Here is a 21,604-nt window from a genome sequence, read left to right on the forward strand (position 1 = left end):
GACAACAATTGCTTCTTAGACCCTCTGGTCCCATTATCGAACCATTAAATCAGGCCCTGAAAAGCTTCCCCACATCTCACCCTTTATTTTCTTGTGACTTCTTTTCCGCAGCACTGCAGTCATAAATGAAGAGGCTGTCATCATCACTAAAGAGAAATAACAGAATGATTTTAAAAGGAGTTACCATTAGACAGAAATAACACTTTTTTAATATTTTTTTCTTTTTTTTTTGAGACGGAGTTTCACTCCCATTGCCTAGGCTGGAGTGCAATGGCACGATCTCAGCTCACCACAACCTCTGCCTCCTGGGTTCAAGCGATTCTGTCTCAGCTTCCCGAGTAGCTGAGATTACAGGCATGTGCCACCATGCCCGGCTAATTTCGTATTTTTAGTAGAGACAGGGTTTCGCCATGTTGGCCAGGCTGGTCTCAAACTCCTGACCTCAGGTGATCCGCCCACCTCAGCCTCCCAAAGTGCTGGGATTATAGGTAGAACCATTGCGCCCAGCCTAACAGTGATTTTTATTTTTATTTTTTGAGACGGAGTTTCGCTCTTGTTGTCCAGGCTGGAGTGCAATGGTGCAATCCTGGCTCACTGCAACCTTGGCCTCCCAGGTTCAAGCCATCCTCCAGTCTCAGCCTACCAAGTAGCTGGGATTACAGGCATGCACCACCACACCCGGCTAATTTTGTGTTTTTAGTAGAGATGGGTTTCTCCATGTTGGTCAGGCTGGTCTCGATCTCCTGACCTCAGGTGATCCACCTGCCTCGGCCTCCCAAAGTGCTGGGATTACAGGCGTGAGCCACCATGCTCGGCCTGCCTAACAATGATTTGTAAAGGAGCACTTTATTAAAATAAAACAAAACAAAAAAATGTTGATTTTCTTTTTTCTCTGTGGAACAAAAAATATTTGCATACTCATTAAAAGTCTTATCCTTGACAAGAAAACTGTCTAGATACAGTATTTCAGGGAACAGTTAACAAACTTTATTTGCTTAATCTCTTATTGGAATATGTCATACACCACCTGCATAGTTCTGTGGGAAAAAAAAAAGCTCAGTAAAACAAATGAGGGATAAATACTCAACAGGAATTACCATGCTATTCTCTCAGGCACCAGAAAATCTATGTGGCATGGTTATAAGAAATCATGTCCTGATACTGCTGAGTTTTCAGTGGGATTCTGTATACAAATTTCAAAGAGCCATTACCTATTCAGAAACACATCTCACCTACCTGAAAATGTTCCCATGACCCCAAGCACGTAACAACATAAGAATCACCCATCTTCCACACCGAACCTAAACGCTAAACTTTCTTCGGTTTACCCCATCCCACCCCCCCGGCACGTATCCTGTACATATTTATAGCCTTTAAAGTGAGTGCACCAAAAAACTTTCCATATGGAACCGCAGACTTGTCTTCCAAGTCAGAAACTCCACCAACCACCAGAATTTTCTCAAAATACATAGACTGAAGGTAAGCAGATCATGTCTAATACATCCACAGTTCACTCTGGCAGGTATTAGACCGGGAGTCTAAAACAAAATCATCTGGGATACGTGACAAGCTTCTGAGTACAATTTTTGTGAGACCTAATTTAACATCGAATTGGCTTTCTGAAACCAAACGAAGAATATACAGTACATGTGACAGACACGTCGTCCGTTTCAAGTATGAAATCACAAATAACCTGGGAAAGAAAACGAGGGGCTGAAACTGACAGCACTACTAATTGCTCCCAGAGTCCTGAGTTAAGACTATTCCATCAACAAACATTAACTAATCTAAAAATCCCCGGCGTCGTCCTAGCACTGGCGATACGCTAACGAAGGAGAATAAAATTACGGAAAGCAAAACCCAAGCCGTGTGAAGGGCCACTAGGAGGTGCGCGCTGCGAGCTCTACGTGCACCCTTGGGTCGAGTAAGTAAGTGTCGGAGATGACCTGGAGCCCTAAGGAGCAATTAAGGCCGGCTGAGTGGGTGCAGGCCGGGAAGAGGGAACAGGCAACCCCTGCAAGGAGAGGGAGCGCGCTCGGAGGTCAGTGAGCTCGCCATGAGCCCCTCCCTTCTCACCAGGGAGACCCGAGACCCACTTCTTCCCAGTTCTCCAGAGCGTGTTCGGCCGGGCCTTGCTGACTAGTCAGCAACGCCCCACGTGCTCTGCCCACCCGGTCCCAGCCGGCGCCGCGGAGACCGGAAGTGACCCAGCGCTAACCGGGCAAGAACACCGCAGACCGGCCATCTAGGACAGGGAGCGCGCCGGCGGCCGGGGAGGGAGCGCCGAAAACGCACCCTCCAGGGGCAGACACGCGGTCAGGCGGAGACTGCGGCGGAGGGCTCGCAGGCCGGAGCGGGGTTCCCCGGGGTCACTCCAGAGCAGGTGCGACCAAGCGGTGCGGGAGAAGCGGGGTCGCCAGGACCCGACGCGCGCCCGCAGCCTGGGCTCCCTGTTCCAAGACCAAGGCCCCCTCACCTGCTTGCTGTGGAGGTGGCCAGGAATCGGCTGCCGCCCCGCACCACCAGCGTCTGCCCGCACAACGCCAGTCCCACAGAGCCCGCCATGTACCCGCCCGCCTCGCCGCCATACACATGTGCCCCCCCAGAGCCTCTTCCTGTCGGCACCGGTCGGTGACGCCAGGCGCAGACGCCGATAGATGACGTATCCCTCACCTACTGCGCATGCTCCAGGCGAGCGTGCCTTGAGCATGCGCGGTAGGCGCTGTGACCATCCTCCCGGTTGGGATGCGTGGCCTTCGGTGTTTCGGGCTTGGCGGTTCACTCACCAAGGTGATCTAATGGCGTGCACTTCGCACGATTCCAAGTGCTTGCCTAATGTTCATCCTTTCCTCTAGACGGGGTAGGGCTGGTTCTGGATCTTTTTCCGCAGTAACTGGAGAGACCTGATAGCTACTTGATGCGTGGCTCACATGAAGTCAGCAGTTCGAGACTAGCCTGACCAATATGGTGAAACCCCGTTTCTACTAAAAATACAAAAATTTGCTGGGCGTGGTGGCGTGCGACTGTAGCCCCAGCTACTTGGGAGGCTGAGACAGAAGAATTGCCTGAACCCGGGAGGTGGAGGTTGCAGTGAGTCAAGATTGCCCCACTGCACTCCAGCCGGGGCGACAGAGCGAGACCCTCTCTCCCAAAAAAAAAAAAAAAGTCCAAAATGTGGTCATGGGTGTGAGTGTCTCGGGTGGCGTTAAGTCTGAGGTCGCTAAAGGTAAGCCTACTTAATCTTTGCAGTTAGAAAAGCCAAAGATGCCTTAAAATCTCCAAATTGGAGTGATATTTTCAACCCAAACTATGATTAGTTTCCAGAAACTAATCCCCAAAAGCCTCTTACAATCCCAGCATCAGGCACAAAATCTAGGATCTCATGGTCTGTCTTAGATTGGCTTGTCCAGTGCAGCAGCTTTTGATTCAGAGACTTACAAACTAAGAAGATGAATTTTCTGTCCCATGCACCCAACATATGATGGTGAACCAGGACCAGATAACCACAATAAATACTTGCATGTGAAAATGAGAAGAGGAGGAGACAGAGCAATCACTGGTCCAGAGCAATTCTCAAATCCTATTGGAAGATGTTTTCAGGCCCTACAAGAATAAGAAGTCCTCCTTAACCAGGCCCGAGTTCTGCTTCCTGGGAGTGTCTCCCCAAGCTGTATCTCTGCACAACTCTTGCCTCTGCCATCTTGGGTGTCCCTCCTTTTCCAGCACTTTCTTGGCCATTTTGAAGAATGTGCCCTTTGAGACACTTTCTCAACCTACTTCCTGTCATTAGCAAATTGTGGGCCCACAGATCTTTTTTCACTCTAACTGTTCTGTCCACATTTTGGCAGCTGGTGGTGCTTTGTTCACTGCGAGTCCCTTAAAAACTTTGTGGGCTTCTCAAGAATCTGATTCAGGTGCTCTCCATGCCCCAGAAGCCACTCTCACTAGTCTTTTTTTTTTTTTTTTTTTTTTTTTTGAGACAGAGTCTCGCTTTCTCTCCCAGGCTGGAGTGCAGTGGTGCGATCTTGGCTCACTGCAAGCTCCGCCTCCCGGGTTCATGCCATGCTCCTGCCTCAGCCTCCCTAGTAGCTGGGACTACAGGCACCCGCCACCACCCCTGGCTAATTTTTTGTATTTTTTAGTAGAGATGGGGTTTCACCGTGTTAGCCAGGATGGTCTGGATCTCCTGACCTTGTGATCCGCCTGCCTCGGCCTCCCAAAGTGCTGGGATTACAGGTGTGAGCCACCGCGCCTGGCCAACACTCCCACTAGTCTTGAAACAAGCCTCGCTCTAAGATTTTTAATAAATATTTGTATATTGCTGAAAGGGTATACTAGTTAACATTTAAATCATTGAGATCACCTTGACTTCAGCATTATTCTTAAGGCCATATTTTACTAGCACCACTCTGAATTTGGTCTTTGGCCCAGGTCATGACTTACTTTGAGAACTTGTTACCAACTATAGTCTAATAATACTTTCCCCAGCTCCAACCCAATGTGTGTTCTAAATTCTGCTAGCCAACTTGTTTGTTTGTTTGTTTTTAACCACACTCTTTTCTATAAGTGTCTCAACATAGTCAAGCAAAAGAAAAACAGGTTAATCTCAACACTATACTGAGATGATCTTTTTCAAGTTCCAGAGTTCAGTGGTTGCCTTTTTCTCTGCCCATCTTACTGAAGGGACACAATTTTACAAATCCTTCACCATGATACAGAGTCCACCATTTGTCCACCTCCCGTAGTTTTTCTCACCATTGTTCCAGTGTTCACTACCAATTTCCCCACTGCTTTTCCAGGCATCTAGTCCAAAGCTAATGCCACATGTTACAGTAGCACCCACTGCTAGATACAAATGTCTGTAGCATGCATATCTTCCTTGTAGTCCTAGATATAGATCAACAAGCTCATGAAAACTATAGGGGTTTTTTGGGTTTTTTTTTTTTTGAGACGGAGTTTCGCTTTTGTTGCCCAGGCTGGAGTGCAATGGCATGATCTCCGCTCACCAAAACCTCCACCTCCCGGGTTCAAGCGATTTTCCTGCATTGGCCTCCCAAGTAACTGGAATTACAGGCATACGCCACCACGCCCAGCTAATTTTATATTTTTAGTAGAGACGGGGTTTCTCCATGTTAGTCAGGCTGGTCTCAAACTCCTGACCTCAGGTGATTTGCCTGCCTCATCTCCCAAAGTGTTGAGATTACAGGCATGAGCCACTGCACCTGGCCCAACTATGGCCATTTTTATAATTCATCGATTACATTAGCCTAGAGTGAGTATGGGCTTTCTTTTTCAATTAAGAAATTTATGGATTGGCCAGGTGCGGTGGCTCACACCTGTAATCCCAACACTTTGGGAGGCCAAGGCAAGTGGATCATCTGAGGTCAGGAGTTTGAGACCAGCCTGGCCAACACGGCAAAACCCCATCTCTACTAAAAATACAAAAATTAGCTGGGCTTGGTGGCACACACCTGTAATCCCAGCTACTTGGGAGGCCAAGGCAGGAGAATCACTAGAACCCGGGAGGCAGAGGTTACAGTGAGCCAAGATCACCCATTGCACTCCAGCCTGGGCAACAAGAGTGAAACTCCATCTCAGAAAAGTGGGGAAAAAAAAGTTATGGATTGTTGTGTATTTCCCGTCCTGTCCTGAGTAAAAGGTATTAGGAACCTGAGAATCCTTCCATTAGCACAATGGAAAAATGGGCAAAAAGGCCAGGCACGGTGGCTCACGCCTATAATCCCAGCACTTTGGGAGGCCAAGGTAGGAAGATCACTTGAGGTCAAGAGTTATAAACCAGCCTGGCCAACATGGTGAGACCCTGTCTTTACTAAAAATACAAAAATTAGATGGGCATGGTGGCAGCCCCTGTAATCCCAGCTACTGGGGAGGCTGAGGCAAGAGAATCACTTGAACCCGGGAGGCGGAGGTTGCAGAGAGCCGAGATTGTCCCTGCGCCACTGCACTCTAGCCTGGGCAACACAGTGAGACTCCGTCTAAGAAAAAAAAAAAATCATCAAGATGGTTCATGCCCCCTCAACCATATGTACCCCACCCTTACCAACCTGGCCGGGGACCACGCTGGAGGAGGTCTTTTCTTTTTGTTTCTTCTTGAGTGTTGCAACTCCAGCAAGATGTCAACATCTGGCTGCATGTGCCCACTGGTGGTGGTGTGGAAGTGGGGGACTCCAGGTCCATGAAGGAGGGTGATGTGGATCGTCCAATTCCAGATCAGGATCCCCAAATGTGTTACTAACCTGTGAATTAAGCACACCTCACAAAGGCAAACGTGACCTTTTCCCTGGACACAACAGAATTAGCCTGGTGGTGAAGAAAAAAAAAAATCTGGCCAGGTGTAGTGGCTCACGCCTGTAACCCCAGCACTTTGGGAGGCCGAGGCGGGCGATCATTTGAGGTCAGGAGTTCGAGACCATCCTGGCTAACATGGTGAAACCCCATCTCTACTAAAAATTACAAAAAATTAGCCGGGCGTGGTGGCAGGCACCTGTAGTCCCAGCTACTCGGGAGGCTAGGCACGAACCCAGGAGGCGGAGCTTGCAGTGAGCCAAGATTGCGCCACTGTACTCCAGCCTGGGCGACAGAGCGAGACTCCGTCTTAAAAAATATATATATTTAAACCAAAAAAAAAATCTGTTGGTATTTTTTTTTTCTTTTCCCTTTAGAGACAAAGGATTCCCTTCTCATGATTATCCTAAGATCTAAGATTATCGTAAGATCTCTTTGCCTCCCAGGGTGGATGGTGGCAGGTGCCCTTGCAATTACTTGCTTCCAGACTCCTCTTTGATAAGGGCTTGAGGGTACCTCATTCTGCCAGTTTATCTTGCCACCTCAATGAATCGCTAGCTGTGAGTCAGGAATCCCTACACAATCCATTTAAATGACTGTGGCAGGGCCTCTTCCCCTGTGGAAGCTGAAGGTGTGGGCACGTCCATCTCCGATGAAATACGAATGGGCGCTGGGCACGCGGGGGAAGGCACAGAACTCAAGAGGCAGAGAAGGAAGCTAATAACTAATTACACCAACCCCACAATTAAGACTAACGTTGGGGGCAAATTCTTTGCTCTGAAAGTCATAAACACTTAGGTGAAACAAAGCTTCCATTTCCAGTCGGCCTAACTCTGGTATTAGCGTTGGCAGGGGCCGTGCAGGAGGGGCGGTGTGCAGTGGTGGCCGCGTTGCCGACAGAGGGTGAGGGAGCTGGGCGCGTGGTGCGGGCGCTGAGGTCGCGAGCTGAGGAGCTTTAAAACCTCTCAAAGCACAGAACTATCAATCAAGTAGGAACTGTGCCCCTGGGGAAGGTCGCAGATTTAAGGTTGCGAGGACAAGGGCAAAGAAGTGCGAAGCGGTCGGGTGTACATTCAGGCCGGCCCAGCGCAGACGCCTGGGAGAGGTACCCAGCAGCCCCTACAGGTCTCTGCCGCGCCCCCGCCACAGCGCCCGGGCGCCCGCCGGGCACAGGGCTCGGCACCTGCCGGGGACTGGCCCTTCACGCTGCTCCCTGTGATTGGTGGCTCTGGTCCAGGGCGTGGCCCCAAGGGCGGCACGTAGCCCTACTGGGGATGCGCGCGCAGGCCCACGGCCTCTGCTCCGCCCCCAGCTGGCCTGTGATTGGCTCACTCGGCCCAAGGGGCGGGTGTTCAGGCGCGGGTGCCCGCGCAGCTGCCGCGGCCCTTCCTGGTGCGCCCCTGTCACCGCCATGGCTGCCCGGTGTTTGCTGCGGCAAGGACGAGCCGGGTCCCTGAAGGTAAAGGAGGAGCCTCCCTGGGCTGACTTCGCGGCCCAGAGCCCACGTAGGGGATGGGGTGAGGGGGCGCGGTGCTGGTCAGGCCCGGGCCTGTCCGCGACCTTCATCCGTCCTGGTTGGGCCGCTGACCCCGCTCCCTGGGCCCAGGACTGACAGCCGGGGGCCAGGCCGGGTGTGGCCGGCGAACGTCCCGAGGTTCCCCCAAGCCCGTCAGCCGCCGCCGCTGCCCGAGACGCAGGCCGAGGCTGGCGTGCCCCGTGCCGACGGGCGCTCCTGGGGGCTGCATGCCTGGGCGGCAGACGGGCGGACCTTCCCAGGTGATGCTGCCGCGCCGCTGGGGTCAGCCGCAGTGTGGCCTCCCGCACGGCTTCTTTGACGGACAGTGACTTCTCCATTTAGCCAAGAGAGGAAATGAGGGAACTTTCAGGGACCTGGTTAACCCGGTAACTTACTGACAGCCGTTGAGAAGCCAGCTGACATGACCCGACCTGTGGAAAGGAGAAGGGCTTTCTTTTCTGCAAATAGAAAGCTAAGGCCAAGGCTGGGCGCGGGCACTTTGGGATTCTGCCAGTAATCCCAGTACTTTGGAAGGCCGAGCCAGGCGGATCGCTTGAGTTCAGGAGTTCGAGACCAGCCTGGCCAACATGTCGAAACCCCGTCTCTAAAAAATACGAAAAATTAGCCTGGCGTGGTGGTGCATTCCTGTAATCCCAGCTACTTGGGAGGCTGAGGTGGGAGAATCCCATGAACCCAGGACGCGGAGGTTGCAGTGAGCCGAGATCATACCACTGCACTCCAGCCTGGGGAACAGAATAAATAAATAAATAAAATAAGACTAAGGCCACTTTGGTATCTTACAAATTTAAAAATGGTTGTTATTACAAAAACAGTAACTATTCCCTGCAGAATATGTATATATGTGGAGGGGGGTGGTCGTGTGTGTGTGTGTGTGTGTATATATATATTTTTATTTATTTATTTATTTTTTTTTTTTTGAGACAGAGCCTCACTCTCTCGCCCAGGCCCAGGCTGGAGTGCAATGGCACCATCTCAACTCCCTGCAACCTCCACCTCCCCGGATTAAGCGACTTTCGTGCCTCAGCCTACAGAATAATTTAAAAGTACAGATAGGGAAATCCATTGACAGTCCACTATTACTCCTTCAAGCATCTAGTTCCTAACGATTTCTATCAGCTTTTATATGTTCACAAAAGCACATGTACTCATGCTTACAATCATGAACATAAATGTTTCATGTTTATATGCGCACATACAGGCACCTCTGTTCTGTATCCAGCATCTAGAACATTGTACTGTCTAGCACTTAGTAGGCCTTAGTGAATATATGCTGAGTGAGTTGGCATAATGTAAGATGTAAATACTTATATTGTAGACATTTTTGAAGCAGTTATTGTATACCTACATCATTTTAATGGCCAGATAATATTTCTTCTACTCTATTTTCTAAGGATAAGAAAACATTTTGCAGAAAGAAACATAGGGCCTGGTGGGTGGCTCACACCTGTAATCCCAGCACTTTGGGAGGCTAAGACAGGCGGATCATTTGAGGTCAGGCGTTCGAGACCAGCCTGGCCAACATGGTAAAGCCCCATTTCTACTAAAAATACAAAAAGAGCCGGGCGCAGTGGCTCACACCTGTTATCCCAGCACTTTGAGAGGCCAAGGTGGGTGGATCACCTGAGGCCAGGAGTTCGAGACCAGCCTGATCAACATGGTGAAACCCTGTCTCTACTAAATACAAAAACTTGGCTGGGCATGGTGGCACATGCCTGTAATCCTAGCTACTTGGGTGGCTGAGGCAGGAGAATCGCTTGAACCCAGGAGGCAGAGGTTGTAATGAGCTGAGATTGCACCCCACTGCATTCCAGCCTGAGTGACAGAGTGAGACTCCATCTCAAAAAACAAAAAAAAATACAAAAACATTAGCCAGGCGCGGCGGTGCACACCTGTAATCCCAGCTACTTGGGAGGCTAAGTCACGAGAATCACTGGAACCCAGGAGGCGAAGGTTGTAGTGAGCCGAGATTGCGCCACTGCACTCCAGCCTAGGAGACAGAGTGAGACCCTGTCTCCAAAAAACTAAATAAATAAAATAAAAAGGAACATAGTATTTTGTAAGTTAATAAATAATCTTTATTAAACCAAATGTTAGTAGTGATTGTCCTTGAACTCAGGTGTTTTCTTCTTGCAGCCTTTTTGTATTTTACAAAATGTCCGTGATATACATACACTATGAAAACTGTAATAACCATTAGAAGTATACCATGTGAATATTTTGCACTTATACGTAGTGGTGATATATAATATTCATATGCACAGTACCTACATGCATACAATCCCAGCACTTTGGATGTTTTTTTTTTTTCTGAGACAGTCTCACCCTGTTGTCCAGGCTGGAGTGCAATGGCGTGATCTCAGCTCACTGCAACCTCCACCTCCTGAGTCTAAACAATTCCCCTGCCTTAGCCTCTGGAGTACCTGGAACTACAGGCACACACTACCATGCCCGGCTAATTTTTTTTGTATTTTTAGTAGAGACGGGGTTGGCCAGGCTGGTCTCGGAGCTTCTGACCTCAAGTGATCTGCCCACCTCACCCTCCCAAAGTCCTGGGATTATAGATGTGAGCCCCCGCACCTGGCCAATCCTAGCACTTCGGGAGGCTGGGGCTTCAGGATCAGTTGAGGTCAGGAGTTTGAGGACGCCAGGAGTTTAAGACCAACCTGGACAACATAGCCAAATCTCGTCTCTAAAAAAATAAAAAATATTAGCCAGGCGTGGTGGTGTGTGCCTGTAGTCCTAGCTGTGTCAGGGAATCGCTTGGACCCCGGAGTTGGAGGCTGTAGTGAGCCATGACTGATTGTGCCACTGTACTCCAGCTTGGGCAACTGAGGGAGACCCGGACTCGAAAAAAAAAAAAAAAAAAAAAAAAGTATTTGTATATAGTACTAGCTATTATCATGGCATAACTCTAAACATCCATATTCGTTCATTCTTTTGTCAGGCTGTACTCCAGGAAGCCCAGGTGTTTCGAGGACTTGCTTCTACGGTTTCTTTGTCTGCGGAATCAGGGAAGAATGAAAAGGGTCAGCCACAGAATCCCAAGAAGCAGAGTCCACCAAAAAGTAAGATTTTGATGGTAGTCATAAGGGAAAGAGAATGCAAAAAGAAAATACATTAGTCAGCCTTCCAAGCACAACAATGAATTTTACTAGCTACATAGTTTAAGAGAGGGGCTCTGGCTGTCTCTCCCAGGCTGGAGTGCAGTGGCACAGTTATAACTCACTACAGCCTTAAACTCCTGAGCTCAAGCAATCCTCCCACCTCAGCCTCCTGAGTAGCTGAGACTACAGGCACATACCACCACGCCTGGCGTATCCCTGGCCTGTTTTGTTGTTGTTGTTATTTTTTGAAACAGACACTTGCTTTGTCACCCAGGCTGGAGTACTGTGGCACAATCATAGCTCACTGTAGCCTCGACCTTCCAAGCTCAAGTGATCCTCCCATCTCAGCCTCTGGAGTAGCTAGGACTATAGGTGCACGCCATCATACCCTGGCTAATATTGTAATTTTCCATAGAGACGAAGTCTCACTATATTGCCTAGACTGGTCTTGAATTCCTGGGCTCAAGCAATCTCCCCACCTCAAACTCCCATAGTATTCGGATTACGGGCATGAGCCACTGTGCCCAGCCTACCTGGCATGTTTTTGACATTTCTCTAAATGTTTACTGATGAACAATTAGTTGAATTTCATTACTAACATTATCCTCTCCTTTGGTGAATTTTAGTCTGTGTCTGCAATCCTACATCATAGACTTATGAATTTGGATTAAATGGATTTTAAAATATCATGGCAGAGCCAAAGAGCCCCCTTTGTAGATACATGCGTGTGTGTGTGAGTGGAAACGGAATGCTTCATTCTGTGGCCATCTGGGGTGTGGTTTGGGGAGGGGAACGCTGACCTGGGAGTGGGCCTTGGGCTCTCATGGAGTTCCTGCCTCTGGCCTTGACGGGCCCTGCAGGCCTCTGAGCCTTGGTTCCTTTGTGCTTAAGGAGGATGAGCATGCCAGCCTCGCTGGGTGGTTGTGAGACTGGCTGCGGTGGGATAGCTTTGAGGTGGGAGGAGAGTTTTCAGAACTAAGCTCATCAATACACAGAACAGCTGTATCTCGTAACCTTTTTTTTTTTTTTTTTTTTTTTTGAGACAGAGTTTCGCTCTTTTTGCCCAGGCTGGAGTGCAGTGGCTCAATCTTGGCTCACCACAACCTCCTCCTCCCTGGTTCAATCTATTCTCCTGCCTCAGCCTCCCAAGTAGCTGGGATTATAGGCGTGCGCCACCACGCCTAATTTTTTGTATTTTTTAGTAGAGACAGAGTTTCTGCGTGTTGGCCAGGCTGGTTTTGAACTCCCGACCTCAGGTGATCCTCCTGCCTCGACCTCCCAAATTTGCTGGGATTACAGGCATGAGCCACTGTACCGGGCCATGTATCTCATAATTTTTAAAAGAATTCCTGCACAGGCTGGGCATGGGGGTTCATGCCTGTAATCCCAGAACTTTGGGAAGTTGAGGCGGGAGGATCAGTTGAGTTCAGGAGTTTGAGACCAGCCTGAGCAACATAGTGAGACCCCATCTCTAGAAAAAATTTTAAAAAGTATCTGGGTATGGTAGCGTGCACCTGTGGTCCTAGTTACTCAGGAGGCTAAAGCGAGAGGATCATGTGAGCCCAGGAGGTCGAAGTTGCCGTGAATTATGATTGCACCACTGCACTCCATCCTGGGTGACAGAGTAAGACCCTGTCTCGACAAAAATAAATACTGAGTCCGGGCGTGGTGGCTAACGCGTGTAATCCCAGCACTTTTGCAGGCCGATGCAGGCTGATCACTTGAGGACAAGAGTTCGAGAACAGCCTGGCCAATGAGGTGAAACCCCGTCTCTACTAAAAATACAAAAATTAGCTGGGCGTGCTGGCGGGCACCTGTAATCCCAGCCGCTCAGGAGGCTGAGGCAGGAGAATCGCTTGAACCCAGGAGGTGGAGGCTGCAATGAGCTGAGATTGTGCCATTACATTCCAGCCTGGGCGTCGCAGCGAGACTCCATCTCAAAACAAACAAAAAATCCCTGTACAAAGAAAAATAAATAATCCTTGTAAATGGACACGTGCAGGCCCATATTTTCCCCTGAAGTGTTGGTAGTTGGTAAGTGTAAGATACAGAGGAACTTTTCACCCTCCATGGCACGTTGCCAGATCAAACCTTTCTCAGCCAGAAGTGGCTTTGGAAGCTCTAATGGAAGTTTCCTACATGCAAGTGAGAGCACCCAAAGCTCTTATCGTTGGAATCAAATCTCTAGTCAGAGTGTCTGCCACGGGACAAGACCCTGGGGCGATGGGACATGCTGTGCCTTATTTCATCAGAGGTGTCCAGCTTTCCCCAGCACATGCGTTCTCCCTAATGAAGGCTGCCGGCACAGATGTCAGGGGCTGGGTGTTCTTGGAGGTGCACCTTGGGGAACCGCCGGGCTCTCCAGCTTGCTGCTTTCCTTGAATCCAGTAACCAGGCCTAATTTTGCAACAGTCAGTAATAAATTGTTGACTGAGTAATTTCTGTGTTGCTTTTTGAAGAGTATGTCCAGAAGCCAAAGTTAATTATCCATTTGAAGTCCTTGTTTCAGTTTTGAAAGTGAGGAATACCTGGAAATAGAAATTTAATGTATCCAGCCAGGCACAGTGGCTCACACCTGTAATCCCAGCACTTTGGGAGGCTGAGGGGAGTGGATCACCTGAGGTCAGAAGTTCGAGACCAGTCTGACCAATATTGTGAAAGCCCGTATCTACTAAAAATACACAAAAAATTTAGCCTGGCATGGTGGTGCATGACTGTAATCCCAGCTACTCAGGAGACTGAGGCAGGAGAATCGCTTGAACCTAAGGTTGCAGTGAGCCAAGATTACGCCACTGCACTCTAGCCTGGGCAAAAAGAGTGAAACTCCATCTCAAAAAACAAAAAAAAATTACCCAGGCATGGTGGCACACAACTGTAGTACCAGCTACTCGGGAGGCTGAGGCAGGAAGATAACTTGAGCCCAGGAGGCGGAGGTTTCACTGAGCCGAGATTGCACCCCTGCACTCCAGCCTGGGTGACTGAGCTAGACTCCATCTCAAGAAAGAAACAAAAAGAAAACGAAGTATATGTCCAATTATAACAAGCAGTGCCAGGCACTGTTCTGAGCACTTTTTCCATCTTCCCCAGTCCTCAGCAACCCAGGGAGTAGATGCTACTGTTATCCCCATGTCACAGACAAGGAAGTCGAGGTGCCGGACTGAGCTGCCCGAGTCATGCGGTGTCCACACAGGTGTCAGCGGAGAAGCCTGGATTTGAACCCAGGCATTCTGGCAGTGCAGTTTATATTTTAATCACTGTGCTGTCTTCCTTCTGAAAATTCTCGATTCTCATGTGTTTATTTAAAAATAAAATGCTAGGCACGGTGGCTCACGCCTGTAATCTCAGCACTTTGGGAGGCCAAGGCAGCCAGATCACCTGAGGTCGGAAGTTTGAGACCAGCCTGACCAACATGGAGAAACCCTATCTCTACTAAAAATACAAAATTAGCTGGGTGTGGTGGCACATGCCTGTTATTCCAGCTGCTCAGGAGGCTGAGGTAGGAGAACTGCTTGAACCCGGCAGGCAGAGGTTGTGGTGACTTGAGATCACACCATTGCACTCCAGCCTGGGCAACAAGAGAAAAATTCCATTTCGAAATAAATAAGTAAAAAAAACCTTTTTATAGTGAAACATCTGTAGAAGTTTTCATTACCATATAAAATTTGAGTAACTTTATTCTCTAATGTAATGTTTAAATGCACCTCTGTTTCTGAATGTGCCTTGTTTCCAAAGTTAGTTTTGTGACCTTTTGACAAGATACGGAAGTATTTTAAGGTTGCTAATCCATGTCTCACACCCTAACCCTTTTTACTTATGATAGGGGGATCCCTAAAAACTTGAAGGCCGTGCCCTCACTTTTCAACACAGCAAAAAAGAGATTCAGGAAATTTGAGTTCTATATTGAGAGGTGATAGGGAAGCAACAAGGCGAACTCCTGCCTTCACTAATTACCAGTACAGTATTTGTAGACCTTTATGTTACATAGTTTGTTATGGTCTCTCAGAGAAGAGAAACAGTCTCTGAAAGTCCCCGTCTTAGGCTGTGAGATAGGCCTACGCAGCTAGTCTTAGGTCTGTAGTTTTGTGTTTTATTATACAGTCGTCCTTCAGTATCTGCGGGGAATGGGTTCTAGGCCACCCCTCCCACCAGGATTCCAAAGTTTGCATATGCTCAAGTCGCTGATATACAGTGATGCAGTATTTGCATATCATCTAAGTACATCCTCCTGTATACTTTAAATCGTCTCTAGATTACTTATAATACCTAATACGATGTAAATACTATGTAAATAGTTGTTGTGCTGTTTAGGGAATAATGTCAAGGAAAAAAGCTTGTCAAAGCAGATGATTTTCTGAACATTTTCCATCCTCAGTTGGTTGCTTGGTGGGTTTCTATGGGACCTGTCTTAGGATGAGTGTATTGAAGATACCATCAGTGACAAGTAATGCGTCATGAAATGTCTGTGATTTTGACTGAGTTTTAAGTTGTTTTGTTAAATGATATTCCTCTTTATGCCATTTCCTAGATGTAGTGGAACCAAAGGAGAGGGGCAAGCTCCTAGCCACCCAGACAGCAGCTGAATTGTCTAAAAACTTATCTTCACCCGGTTCTTACCCACCAGCTGCGAATAAGGGCGGGATGGTAGCTAGTCCCAGTCCCAGTGGCAGCGTGCTGTTCACAGATGAAGGGGTTCCGAAATTTATGTCAAGAAAGACTTTGATAGAGTTTCCACAGAAAGTTGTGTCTCCATTCAGAAAACAGGGCTCCGACTCAGAAGCTCATCGGGTGGGTCGGAAAGTGACGTCGCCTTCGTCTTCATCCTCATCCAGCTCCTCTGATTCTGAATCTGATGACGAGGCTGACGTTTCAGAGGTCACTCCTCGAGTGGTGAGCAAAGGCAGAGGGGGGCTTCGAAAACCAGAGGCCTCTCGTTCCTCTGAAAGCAGAGCCCCCCGAGTTACAGTATCAGCAAAAGAGAAAACCTTGCTGCAGAAGCCGCATGCGGACATCACTGGTCCAGAGAAGCCCCACCAGCCAAAGAAGAAAGGGCCCCCTGCTAAGCCATCAGAAGGCAGGGAAGACGCGAGACCAAAAACCACAGTGCCCAGATCTCAAGCAGATGAAGAGTTTTTGAAGCAAAGTTTAAAGGAAAAACAACTGCAGGAAACATTTAGATTAAATGAAATAGATAAAGAAAGCCAAAAGCCATTCGAAGTTAAAGGACCGTTACTGGTCCACACAAAATCAGGGTCGTCTGCACCACCGAAGGGCAGCCCAGCGCCTACTGTGCTGGCAGAAGAGGCCACAGCAGGGGGGCAGCTGCCAGCCACTCCTCCTGGGGCAGCAGAGGGGCATCTGGAAAAACCCGTGCGAGAGCCCCAGCGCAAGGCGGCCCGTCCCCTGCCCAGAAAGGAAACCTCAGGGACACAGGGAATAGAAGGACACCTGAAGGCTGGAGAGGCAACTGTGGAAGATCAGATACCACCAAGCAATTTGGAGACAGCTCCTGTTGAGCATAACCACGGTTTCCATGAAAAGACAGCAGCATCGAAGCTTGAGGCCGAGGGCGAGGCCATGGAAGACGCGGCCGCGCCAGGGGATGACCGAGGCGGCACACAGGGTATATCTTGACTCGCGCTCCCAAGTGCACCCTGTCCCTTAGGGTAGTGAGGCAAAAGAACTAGTTTACGTATGCTTGTAGAGCAGTGTTACAGTCAATCAAATTCTGTACTAGAAACATGGCCTGTAATGCTGTCTCAGCCAGGCAGAAAAGTATGTCTTAATTATGGACAATCCACATCCTTATATTCAGAATCCCTAAAATATAATATTTAACTTTCTTTTTATTTTTTTTAAGATGGAGTCTTGCTCTGTTGCCCAGGCTGGAGTGCAGAGGCGCGACCTCTGCTCACTGCAACCTCCACCTCCCTGGTTCAAGCAATTCCCCTGCCTCAGCTTCCCAAGTAGCTGAGATTACAGGTGCAGGTCACCACACCTGGCTAATTTTTTTGTGTTTTTAGTAGAGACGGGGTTTCACCATAGTAGCCAGGCTGGTCTCGAACTCCTGACCTCAAGGAATCCACCCACCTCGGCCTCCCAAAGTGCTGGGATTACAGGCATGAGCATCTGTACCCTGCTTAACCTTCACCTTTTTTTTTTTTTTTTTTTTTTTTTTTGAGACAGAGTCTTACACTGTCACCAGGCTGGAGTGCAGTGGTGAGATCTTGGCTCACTGCAACCTCCACCTCCTGGGTTCAAGCCATTCTCCTGCCTCAGCCTCCCGAGTAGCTGGGATTATAGGCACCCACCACCACGCCCAGCTAATTTTTGTATGTTTAGTAGAGACAGGGTTTCACCATGTTGGCCAGGATGGTCTTGGTCTCCTGACCTCGTGATCCACCTGCCTTGGCCTCCCAAAGGGCTGGGATTACAGGCATGAGCCACCGCGCCCAGCCCCCAACCTTCATCTTAAAGGGTATGTCCTTGGCACTCTTGACCATTTCTTAACCGGTATAATTTTTGAAAACTGACAGCTTAACATTGTCATCGCTGACTTTTGAAGGTGTCTAAGTGTTCATTGATGACCTTGTGGGGCATCTCACTAAGTGAAAAGGGGAGCCTCCGGTTTAACTTGCTTAGGTGAAGAGTAGTAGCTAGTCACTTGGCATGAGAGTCTTCGGGTAAATTAGATGATTACTTTTAGCATCCTGTGCACAGGGCAGATTCACAGTTCAGGAATTAAAGCAGGGTGTTGTACAGGGCAGCCGCTGCATACGCATCCTTTCCCCTGGACAGCATTTCCTTCTCCGGTTAACTGAAAACACATATGGGCTGCTTTACTCTTCTAGAAGAAATTTTATGAAGGGCTTTTTTTTTTTTTTTTTTGACATGGGTTTTGCTCTTGTTGTCTAGGCTGGAGTACAATGGCGCAATCTCGGCTCACTGCAACCTCCGCCTCCTGGGTTCAAGCGATTCTCATGCCTCGCCTCCAGAGTAGCTGGGATTACAGGCGTGTGGCACCACCCCTGGCTAATTTTTGTATTTTCGGGGTTTCACCACGTCGGCCAGGCTAGTCTCAAACTCCTGACCCCAGGTGATCCACCCACCTTGGCCTCTCAAAGTGCTGGGATTACAGGCATGAGCCACCATGCCTAGCGTATGAAGGCTTTTAAAGGGCAACAGCATTTGTTCCTATTATGTTACCATTTCCTTTTTTTTTTTTTTTTTTTTTTGGAGATGGAGTCTCACTGTGTCACCCAGGCTGCAGTACAGCAACACGATCTCAGCTCACTGCTGGCTTCACCTCCCAGGTACCAGCGTTTCTCCTGCCTCAGCCCCCTGAGTAGCTGCCACTACAGGCGCCTGCCACCACGCCTGGCTAATTTTTGTATTTTTAGTAGAGACAGCGTTTTGCCATATTGGTCAGGCTGGTCTCGAGCTCCTGACCTCAGGTGATCCACCCGCCTCTGCCTCCCAAAGTGCTGGGATTACAGGCGTGAGCCAGTGCGCCCGGCTATGTTACCATTTTCTTGAGCACTAAACTTGATAAAATGCAATGTGCTTTAGCTGAGTCGTGGCAAACATGAAAAGGCCAGCTTCCGTTTTGGAATCCATGGCTCTTCTTGAAGACTTCTCTAAAATGCATGGTCCCGAACAAGCGCGGCTCCGTCCTGTGTCTGCTCTCCATCCTCTACCGCCGCCCCTTGCCTTATGTGCCTTACCTGACGCCTTCTTGTTCCTGGTTCGTTGTGCGGCGGGATTTATGTGTTTTCTCCCCTCTCCATCTGCTCTTTCATCAGTACGCCAAGTGCCGGGGCTTGTCAGACTTCCCAGGCCTCAGGAACTGCATTTCCTGATGCTGCTGCTTTCACTCCTCCTGCTCTAAAATGGAGACGAATAACACAACTCGCAGGATAAAAACAGAATTGAGAGTTTTCAGATTGCAAACCTTTCTGAAGAGAAAATTCTAACATTTCATGGATGTGTTGTTTCTTAAATATCTTCTGTGCCCATGCGCACAACCCACCTTGCAGAGCTGTGTCTGTGTGGGGCCACAGTCTCGCTAGGCAGTCCGTGCCCCAGTACTTGCCTTCCAGGTAGCGTGGTTTTAGATCAGAGTTTTATAACCCACATCTTGGTCAGTTATCACCCTCCTATAGTAACTAAAATAATATGTTCTGCTTTGAAGGTGTATCTACACCACACCAAAGACACTCAGCTTGTGGAGATTGGAATGATGCCAGCTTTTTAAATAAGACATCGTTTTTGTTTAACATAACTTAAAACTGAAAATCAGAGCTTTTGATATTAATTGAAATAGTGAGAAAATACATGTATTTCGTTTTTTTTTTTTTTTGTGGAGCATGAATGGAAGTTAAGATAGACCTAATGACCTGATTTCCAGAAATTGAGTCAGTACAAATCTTAACCTAAACGTCAGCCTTGTTCCCATGCTGGTTTTGATTTTGCCATTATGTTATATTTTATGTCCTACTGCAGGAAACCAGTACTTCTTTTGCCTCGACCCCAACTTGTAGTTTAGAATTACTAAATGTTTAAATGCTGTGTTGTTATTAGAATTTATCTAATTTTCTTGTATCAGAGATTCAGAAGACTCCTTTACTTTAAACTTTTCAATTTTTTTCTTTTTTTGGACACAGAGTCTTGCTCTGTCCCACAGGCTGGAGTGTAGTGATGTGATCTCGGCTCACTGCAACCTCCACCTCCCAGTCTCAAAATCAGCTGGGCCTGGTGGTGAGCACTTGTAGTCCCAGCTACTCAGGAGGCTAAGGTAGGAGAATCACTTGAACCCAGGAGGCGGAGGTTGCAGTGAGCCGAGATCGCACCACTGCACTCCGGCCTGGGTGACAGAGTGAGATCCTCCCACCTCAGCCTTCTGAGTAGCTGGAGACTACAGGTGCATCACCATGACCTGCTAAATTTTTTTTTTTCTTTTTTTTGAGACAGTCTTACTTTGTCACACAGGCTGCAGTGATGCAATCTCAGGTCATTGCAACCTCTGCCTCCTGGGTTCAAACAATTCTTGTGCCTCAGCCTCCCGACATAGCTGGGATTACAGGCGTGTGCCACCACGTGGACTTGCTAACTTTTGTAACTTTAGTGGAGACGGGGTTTCACCTTGTTGGCCAGGATGCTCTCAAACTCCTGGCTTCAAGCAATCTGCCCACCTCGGCCTCTCAAAGTGCTGGGATTACAGGTGCGAGCCACTGCGCCTGGCCCCTGCTTTTTTATTATTTGTAGAGACAGAGTCTCACTATTTTGCCCAGAATGATCTAGAAATTCTGAGCTCAAGCAATCCTCCCAACTCGGCCTCCCAAAGTGCTGGGATTATGGGCATGAGCCACCATGCCCAGCCCAGATTTCTAATAGAGGTAGATTTTATCATGCATCTCTAAGTTACCTGAAAGTCCTGCCATAATTGTTCTAGTCATTTTCAAACTTTTGAGAAGCCTAGAAGTATACAAACTAAGACGTTAAGACATGTTGTATGACCTGGCACAGTGGCTCACGCCTGTAATCCCAGCACTTTGGGAGGCCAAGGCGGGCAGATCTCTTGAGATCAGAAGATCAAAAGCACCCTGGCCAACATGGTGAAGCCCCATCTCTACTGAAAATACAAAAATTAGCCAGGCATGGTGGCAGACGCCTATAATCCCAGCCACTGGGGAGTCTGAGGCAGGAGAATCACTTGAACCCGGGAGGTGGAGGTTGCAGTGAGCCGAGATCGCACCATTGCCCTCCAGCCTGGGCGACAGAGCAAGACTCCATCTCAAAAAAAAGACACACATTGTAATAACTATTCCATTTCTTAAATTGGTAAGGCTGTATGTTTTAGAATAAACTTCTAAGTAATATCTTTCTTTTTCTTTACTGTGGCTTTTGTAGTCTTTTTTAATTAGACAGTTTGTTCCTCACAGATAGGGTTGATGAAGAATGCTTGGTAGATAATAAGGGCCTGTGTGTGAGCCAAGTCATTCATAAAGAGCTGTCCTTGTGTTGGTCTCATGGGCATCGTGTTTCCTCCACAGAGCCGGCCCCAATGCCTGCTGAGCCATTTGACAACACTACCTACAAGAACCTCCAGCATCATGACTACACCACGTACACCTTCTTAGACCTAAACCTCGATCTCTCCAAATTCAGGATGCCTCAGCCCTCCTCAGGCCGGGAGTCACCTCGACACTGAGGGCCCTCGCTGTGAAGATGAACCTTCCACTGTCTTCGGTGCATCCTGGAGTGCAAAAATAAAATCCACTCAAGAGTAACAAAGCCCAGTGTGCATAAGCAGTTTCACTTTTACTTTTTTTTTTGAGACAGGGTATCACTCTGTCACCCAGGCCGGAGTGCAGTGGTGCGATCTCGGCTCACTGCAACCTCCGCCTCCTGGGTTCAAGTGATTCTCCTACCTTAGCCTCCTGAGTAGCTGGGACTACAGGTACTCACCACCAGGCCCAGCTAATTTTTGTATTTTTAGTAGAGATAGGGTTTCACCATGTTGGCCAGGCTGGTCTCGAACTCCTGACCTCAGATGATCTGCCCACCTCGGCCTCCCAACGTGCTGGGATTGCAGGCGTGAGCCACTGTGCCCGTCCACTTTCACGCTTTTTACAGTGAGTGGTGAATTAGCAACAGTAAT

General features: G+C 48.5%; 2 protein-coding genes and 1 long non-coding RNA gene across 7 annotated transcripts in view; 1 reads left to right on the forward strand and 2 right to left on the reverse strand.

The window, feature by feature from the left end:
* The window catches only part of WDR4 (WDR4 tRNA N7-guanosine methyltransferase non-catalytic subunit), a 29,825-nt gene extending 27,203 nt beyond the window's left edge, over positions 1 to 2,622 (reverse strand). Inside the window, exons 1-2 of one of the 4 annotated variants that reach the window (XM_007969279.3) lie at positions 2,477 to 2,622; positions 81 to 146 (exon numbers count right to left, since the gene is read on the reverse strand). In XM_007969279.3, the coding sequence (XP_007967470.3) occupies positions 81 to 146; positions 2,477 to 2,565 (155 nt within the window). In that variant the 5' untranslated portion in view covers positions 2,566 to 2,622. Of the gene's footprint in view, positions 1 to 80; positions 147 to 2,076 lie in introns of all 4 variants that reach the window. The other 3 variants (XM_007969304.3, XM_007969312.3, XM_037984856.2) reach the window with 3 other exon arrangements.
* Positions 2,623 to 7,630: 5,008 nt separating this feature from the next.
* Positions 7,631 to 21,237, forward strand: NDUFV3 (NADH:ubiquinone oxidoreductase subunit V3). 2 transcript variants are annotated; one of them, XM_037984857.2, is made up of 4 exons: positions 7,640 to 7,765; positions 10,788 to 10,908; positions 15,473 to 16,567; positions 20,997 to 21,237. In XM_037984857.2, exons 1-4 carry the CDS (start codon positions 7,718 to 7,720, stop codon positions 21,152 to 21,154), a joined length of 1,422 nt encoding a protein of 473 aa, XP_037840785.2. In that variant the 5' UTR covers positions 7,640 to 7,717; the 3' UTR covers positions 21,155 to 21,237. The 2 variants fall into 2 exon arrangements, with proteins under 2 accessions (XP_037840786.2, XP_037840785.2); XM_037984858.2 differs by lacking the exon at positions 15,473 to 16,567 and having other exon boundaries at positions 7,631 to 7,765.
* Positions 16,393 to 19,331, reverse strand: LOC140710040 (uncharacterized). Its single transcript, XR_012090905.1, has 3 exons — positions 18,669 to 19,331; positions 17,645 to 17,761; positions 16,393 to 16,604 (listed from the first exon to the last, which is right to left on the reverse strand). It is a non-coding gene; the product is annotated as an uncharacterized lncRNA (long non-coding RNA).
* Positions 21,238 to 21,604: the final 367 nt, after the last annotated feature.

The sequence above is a fragment of the Chlorocebus sabaeus genome, chromosome 2 (assembly GCF_047675955.1).
Source record: "Chlorocebus sabaeus isolate Y175 chromosome 2, mChlSab1.0.hap1, whole genome shotgun sequence".
Lineage (NCBI taxonomy): Eukaryota > Metazoa > Chordata > Mammalia > Primates > Cercopithecidae > Chlorocebus > Chlorocebus sabaeus.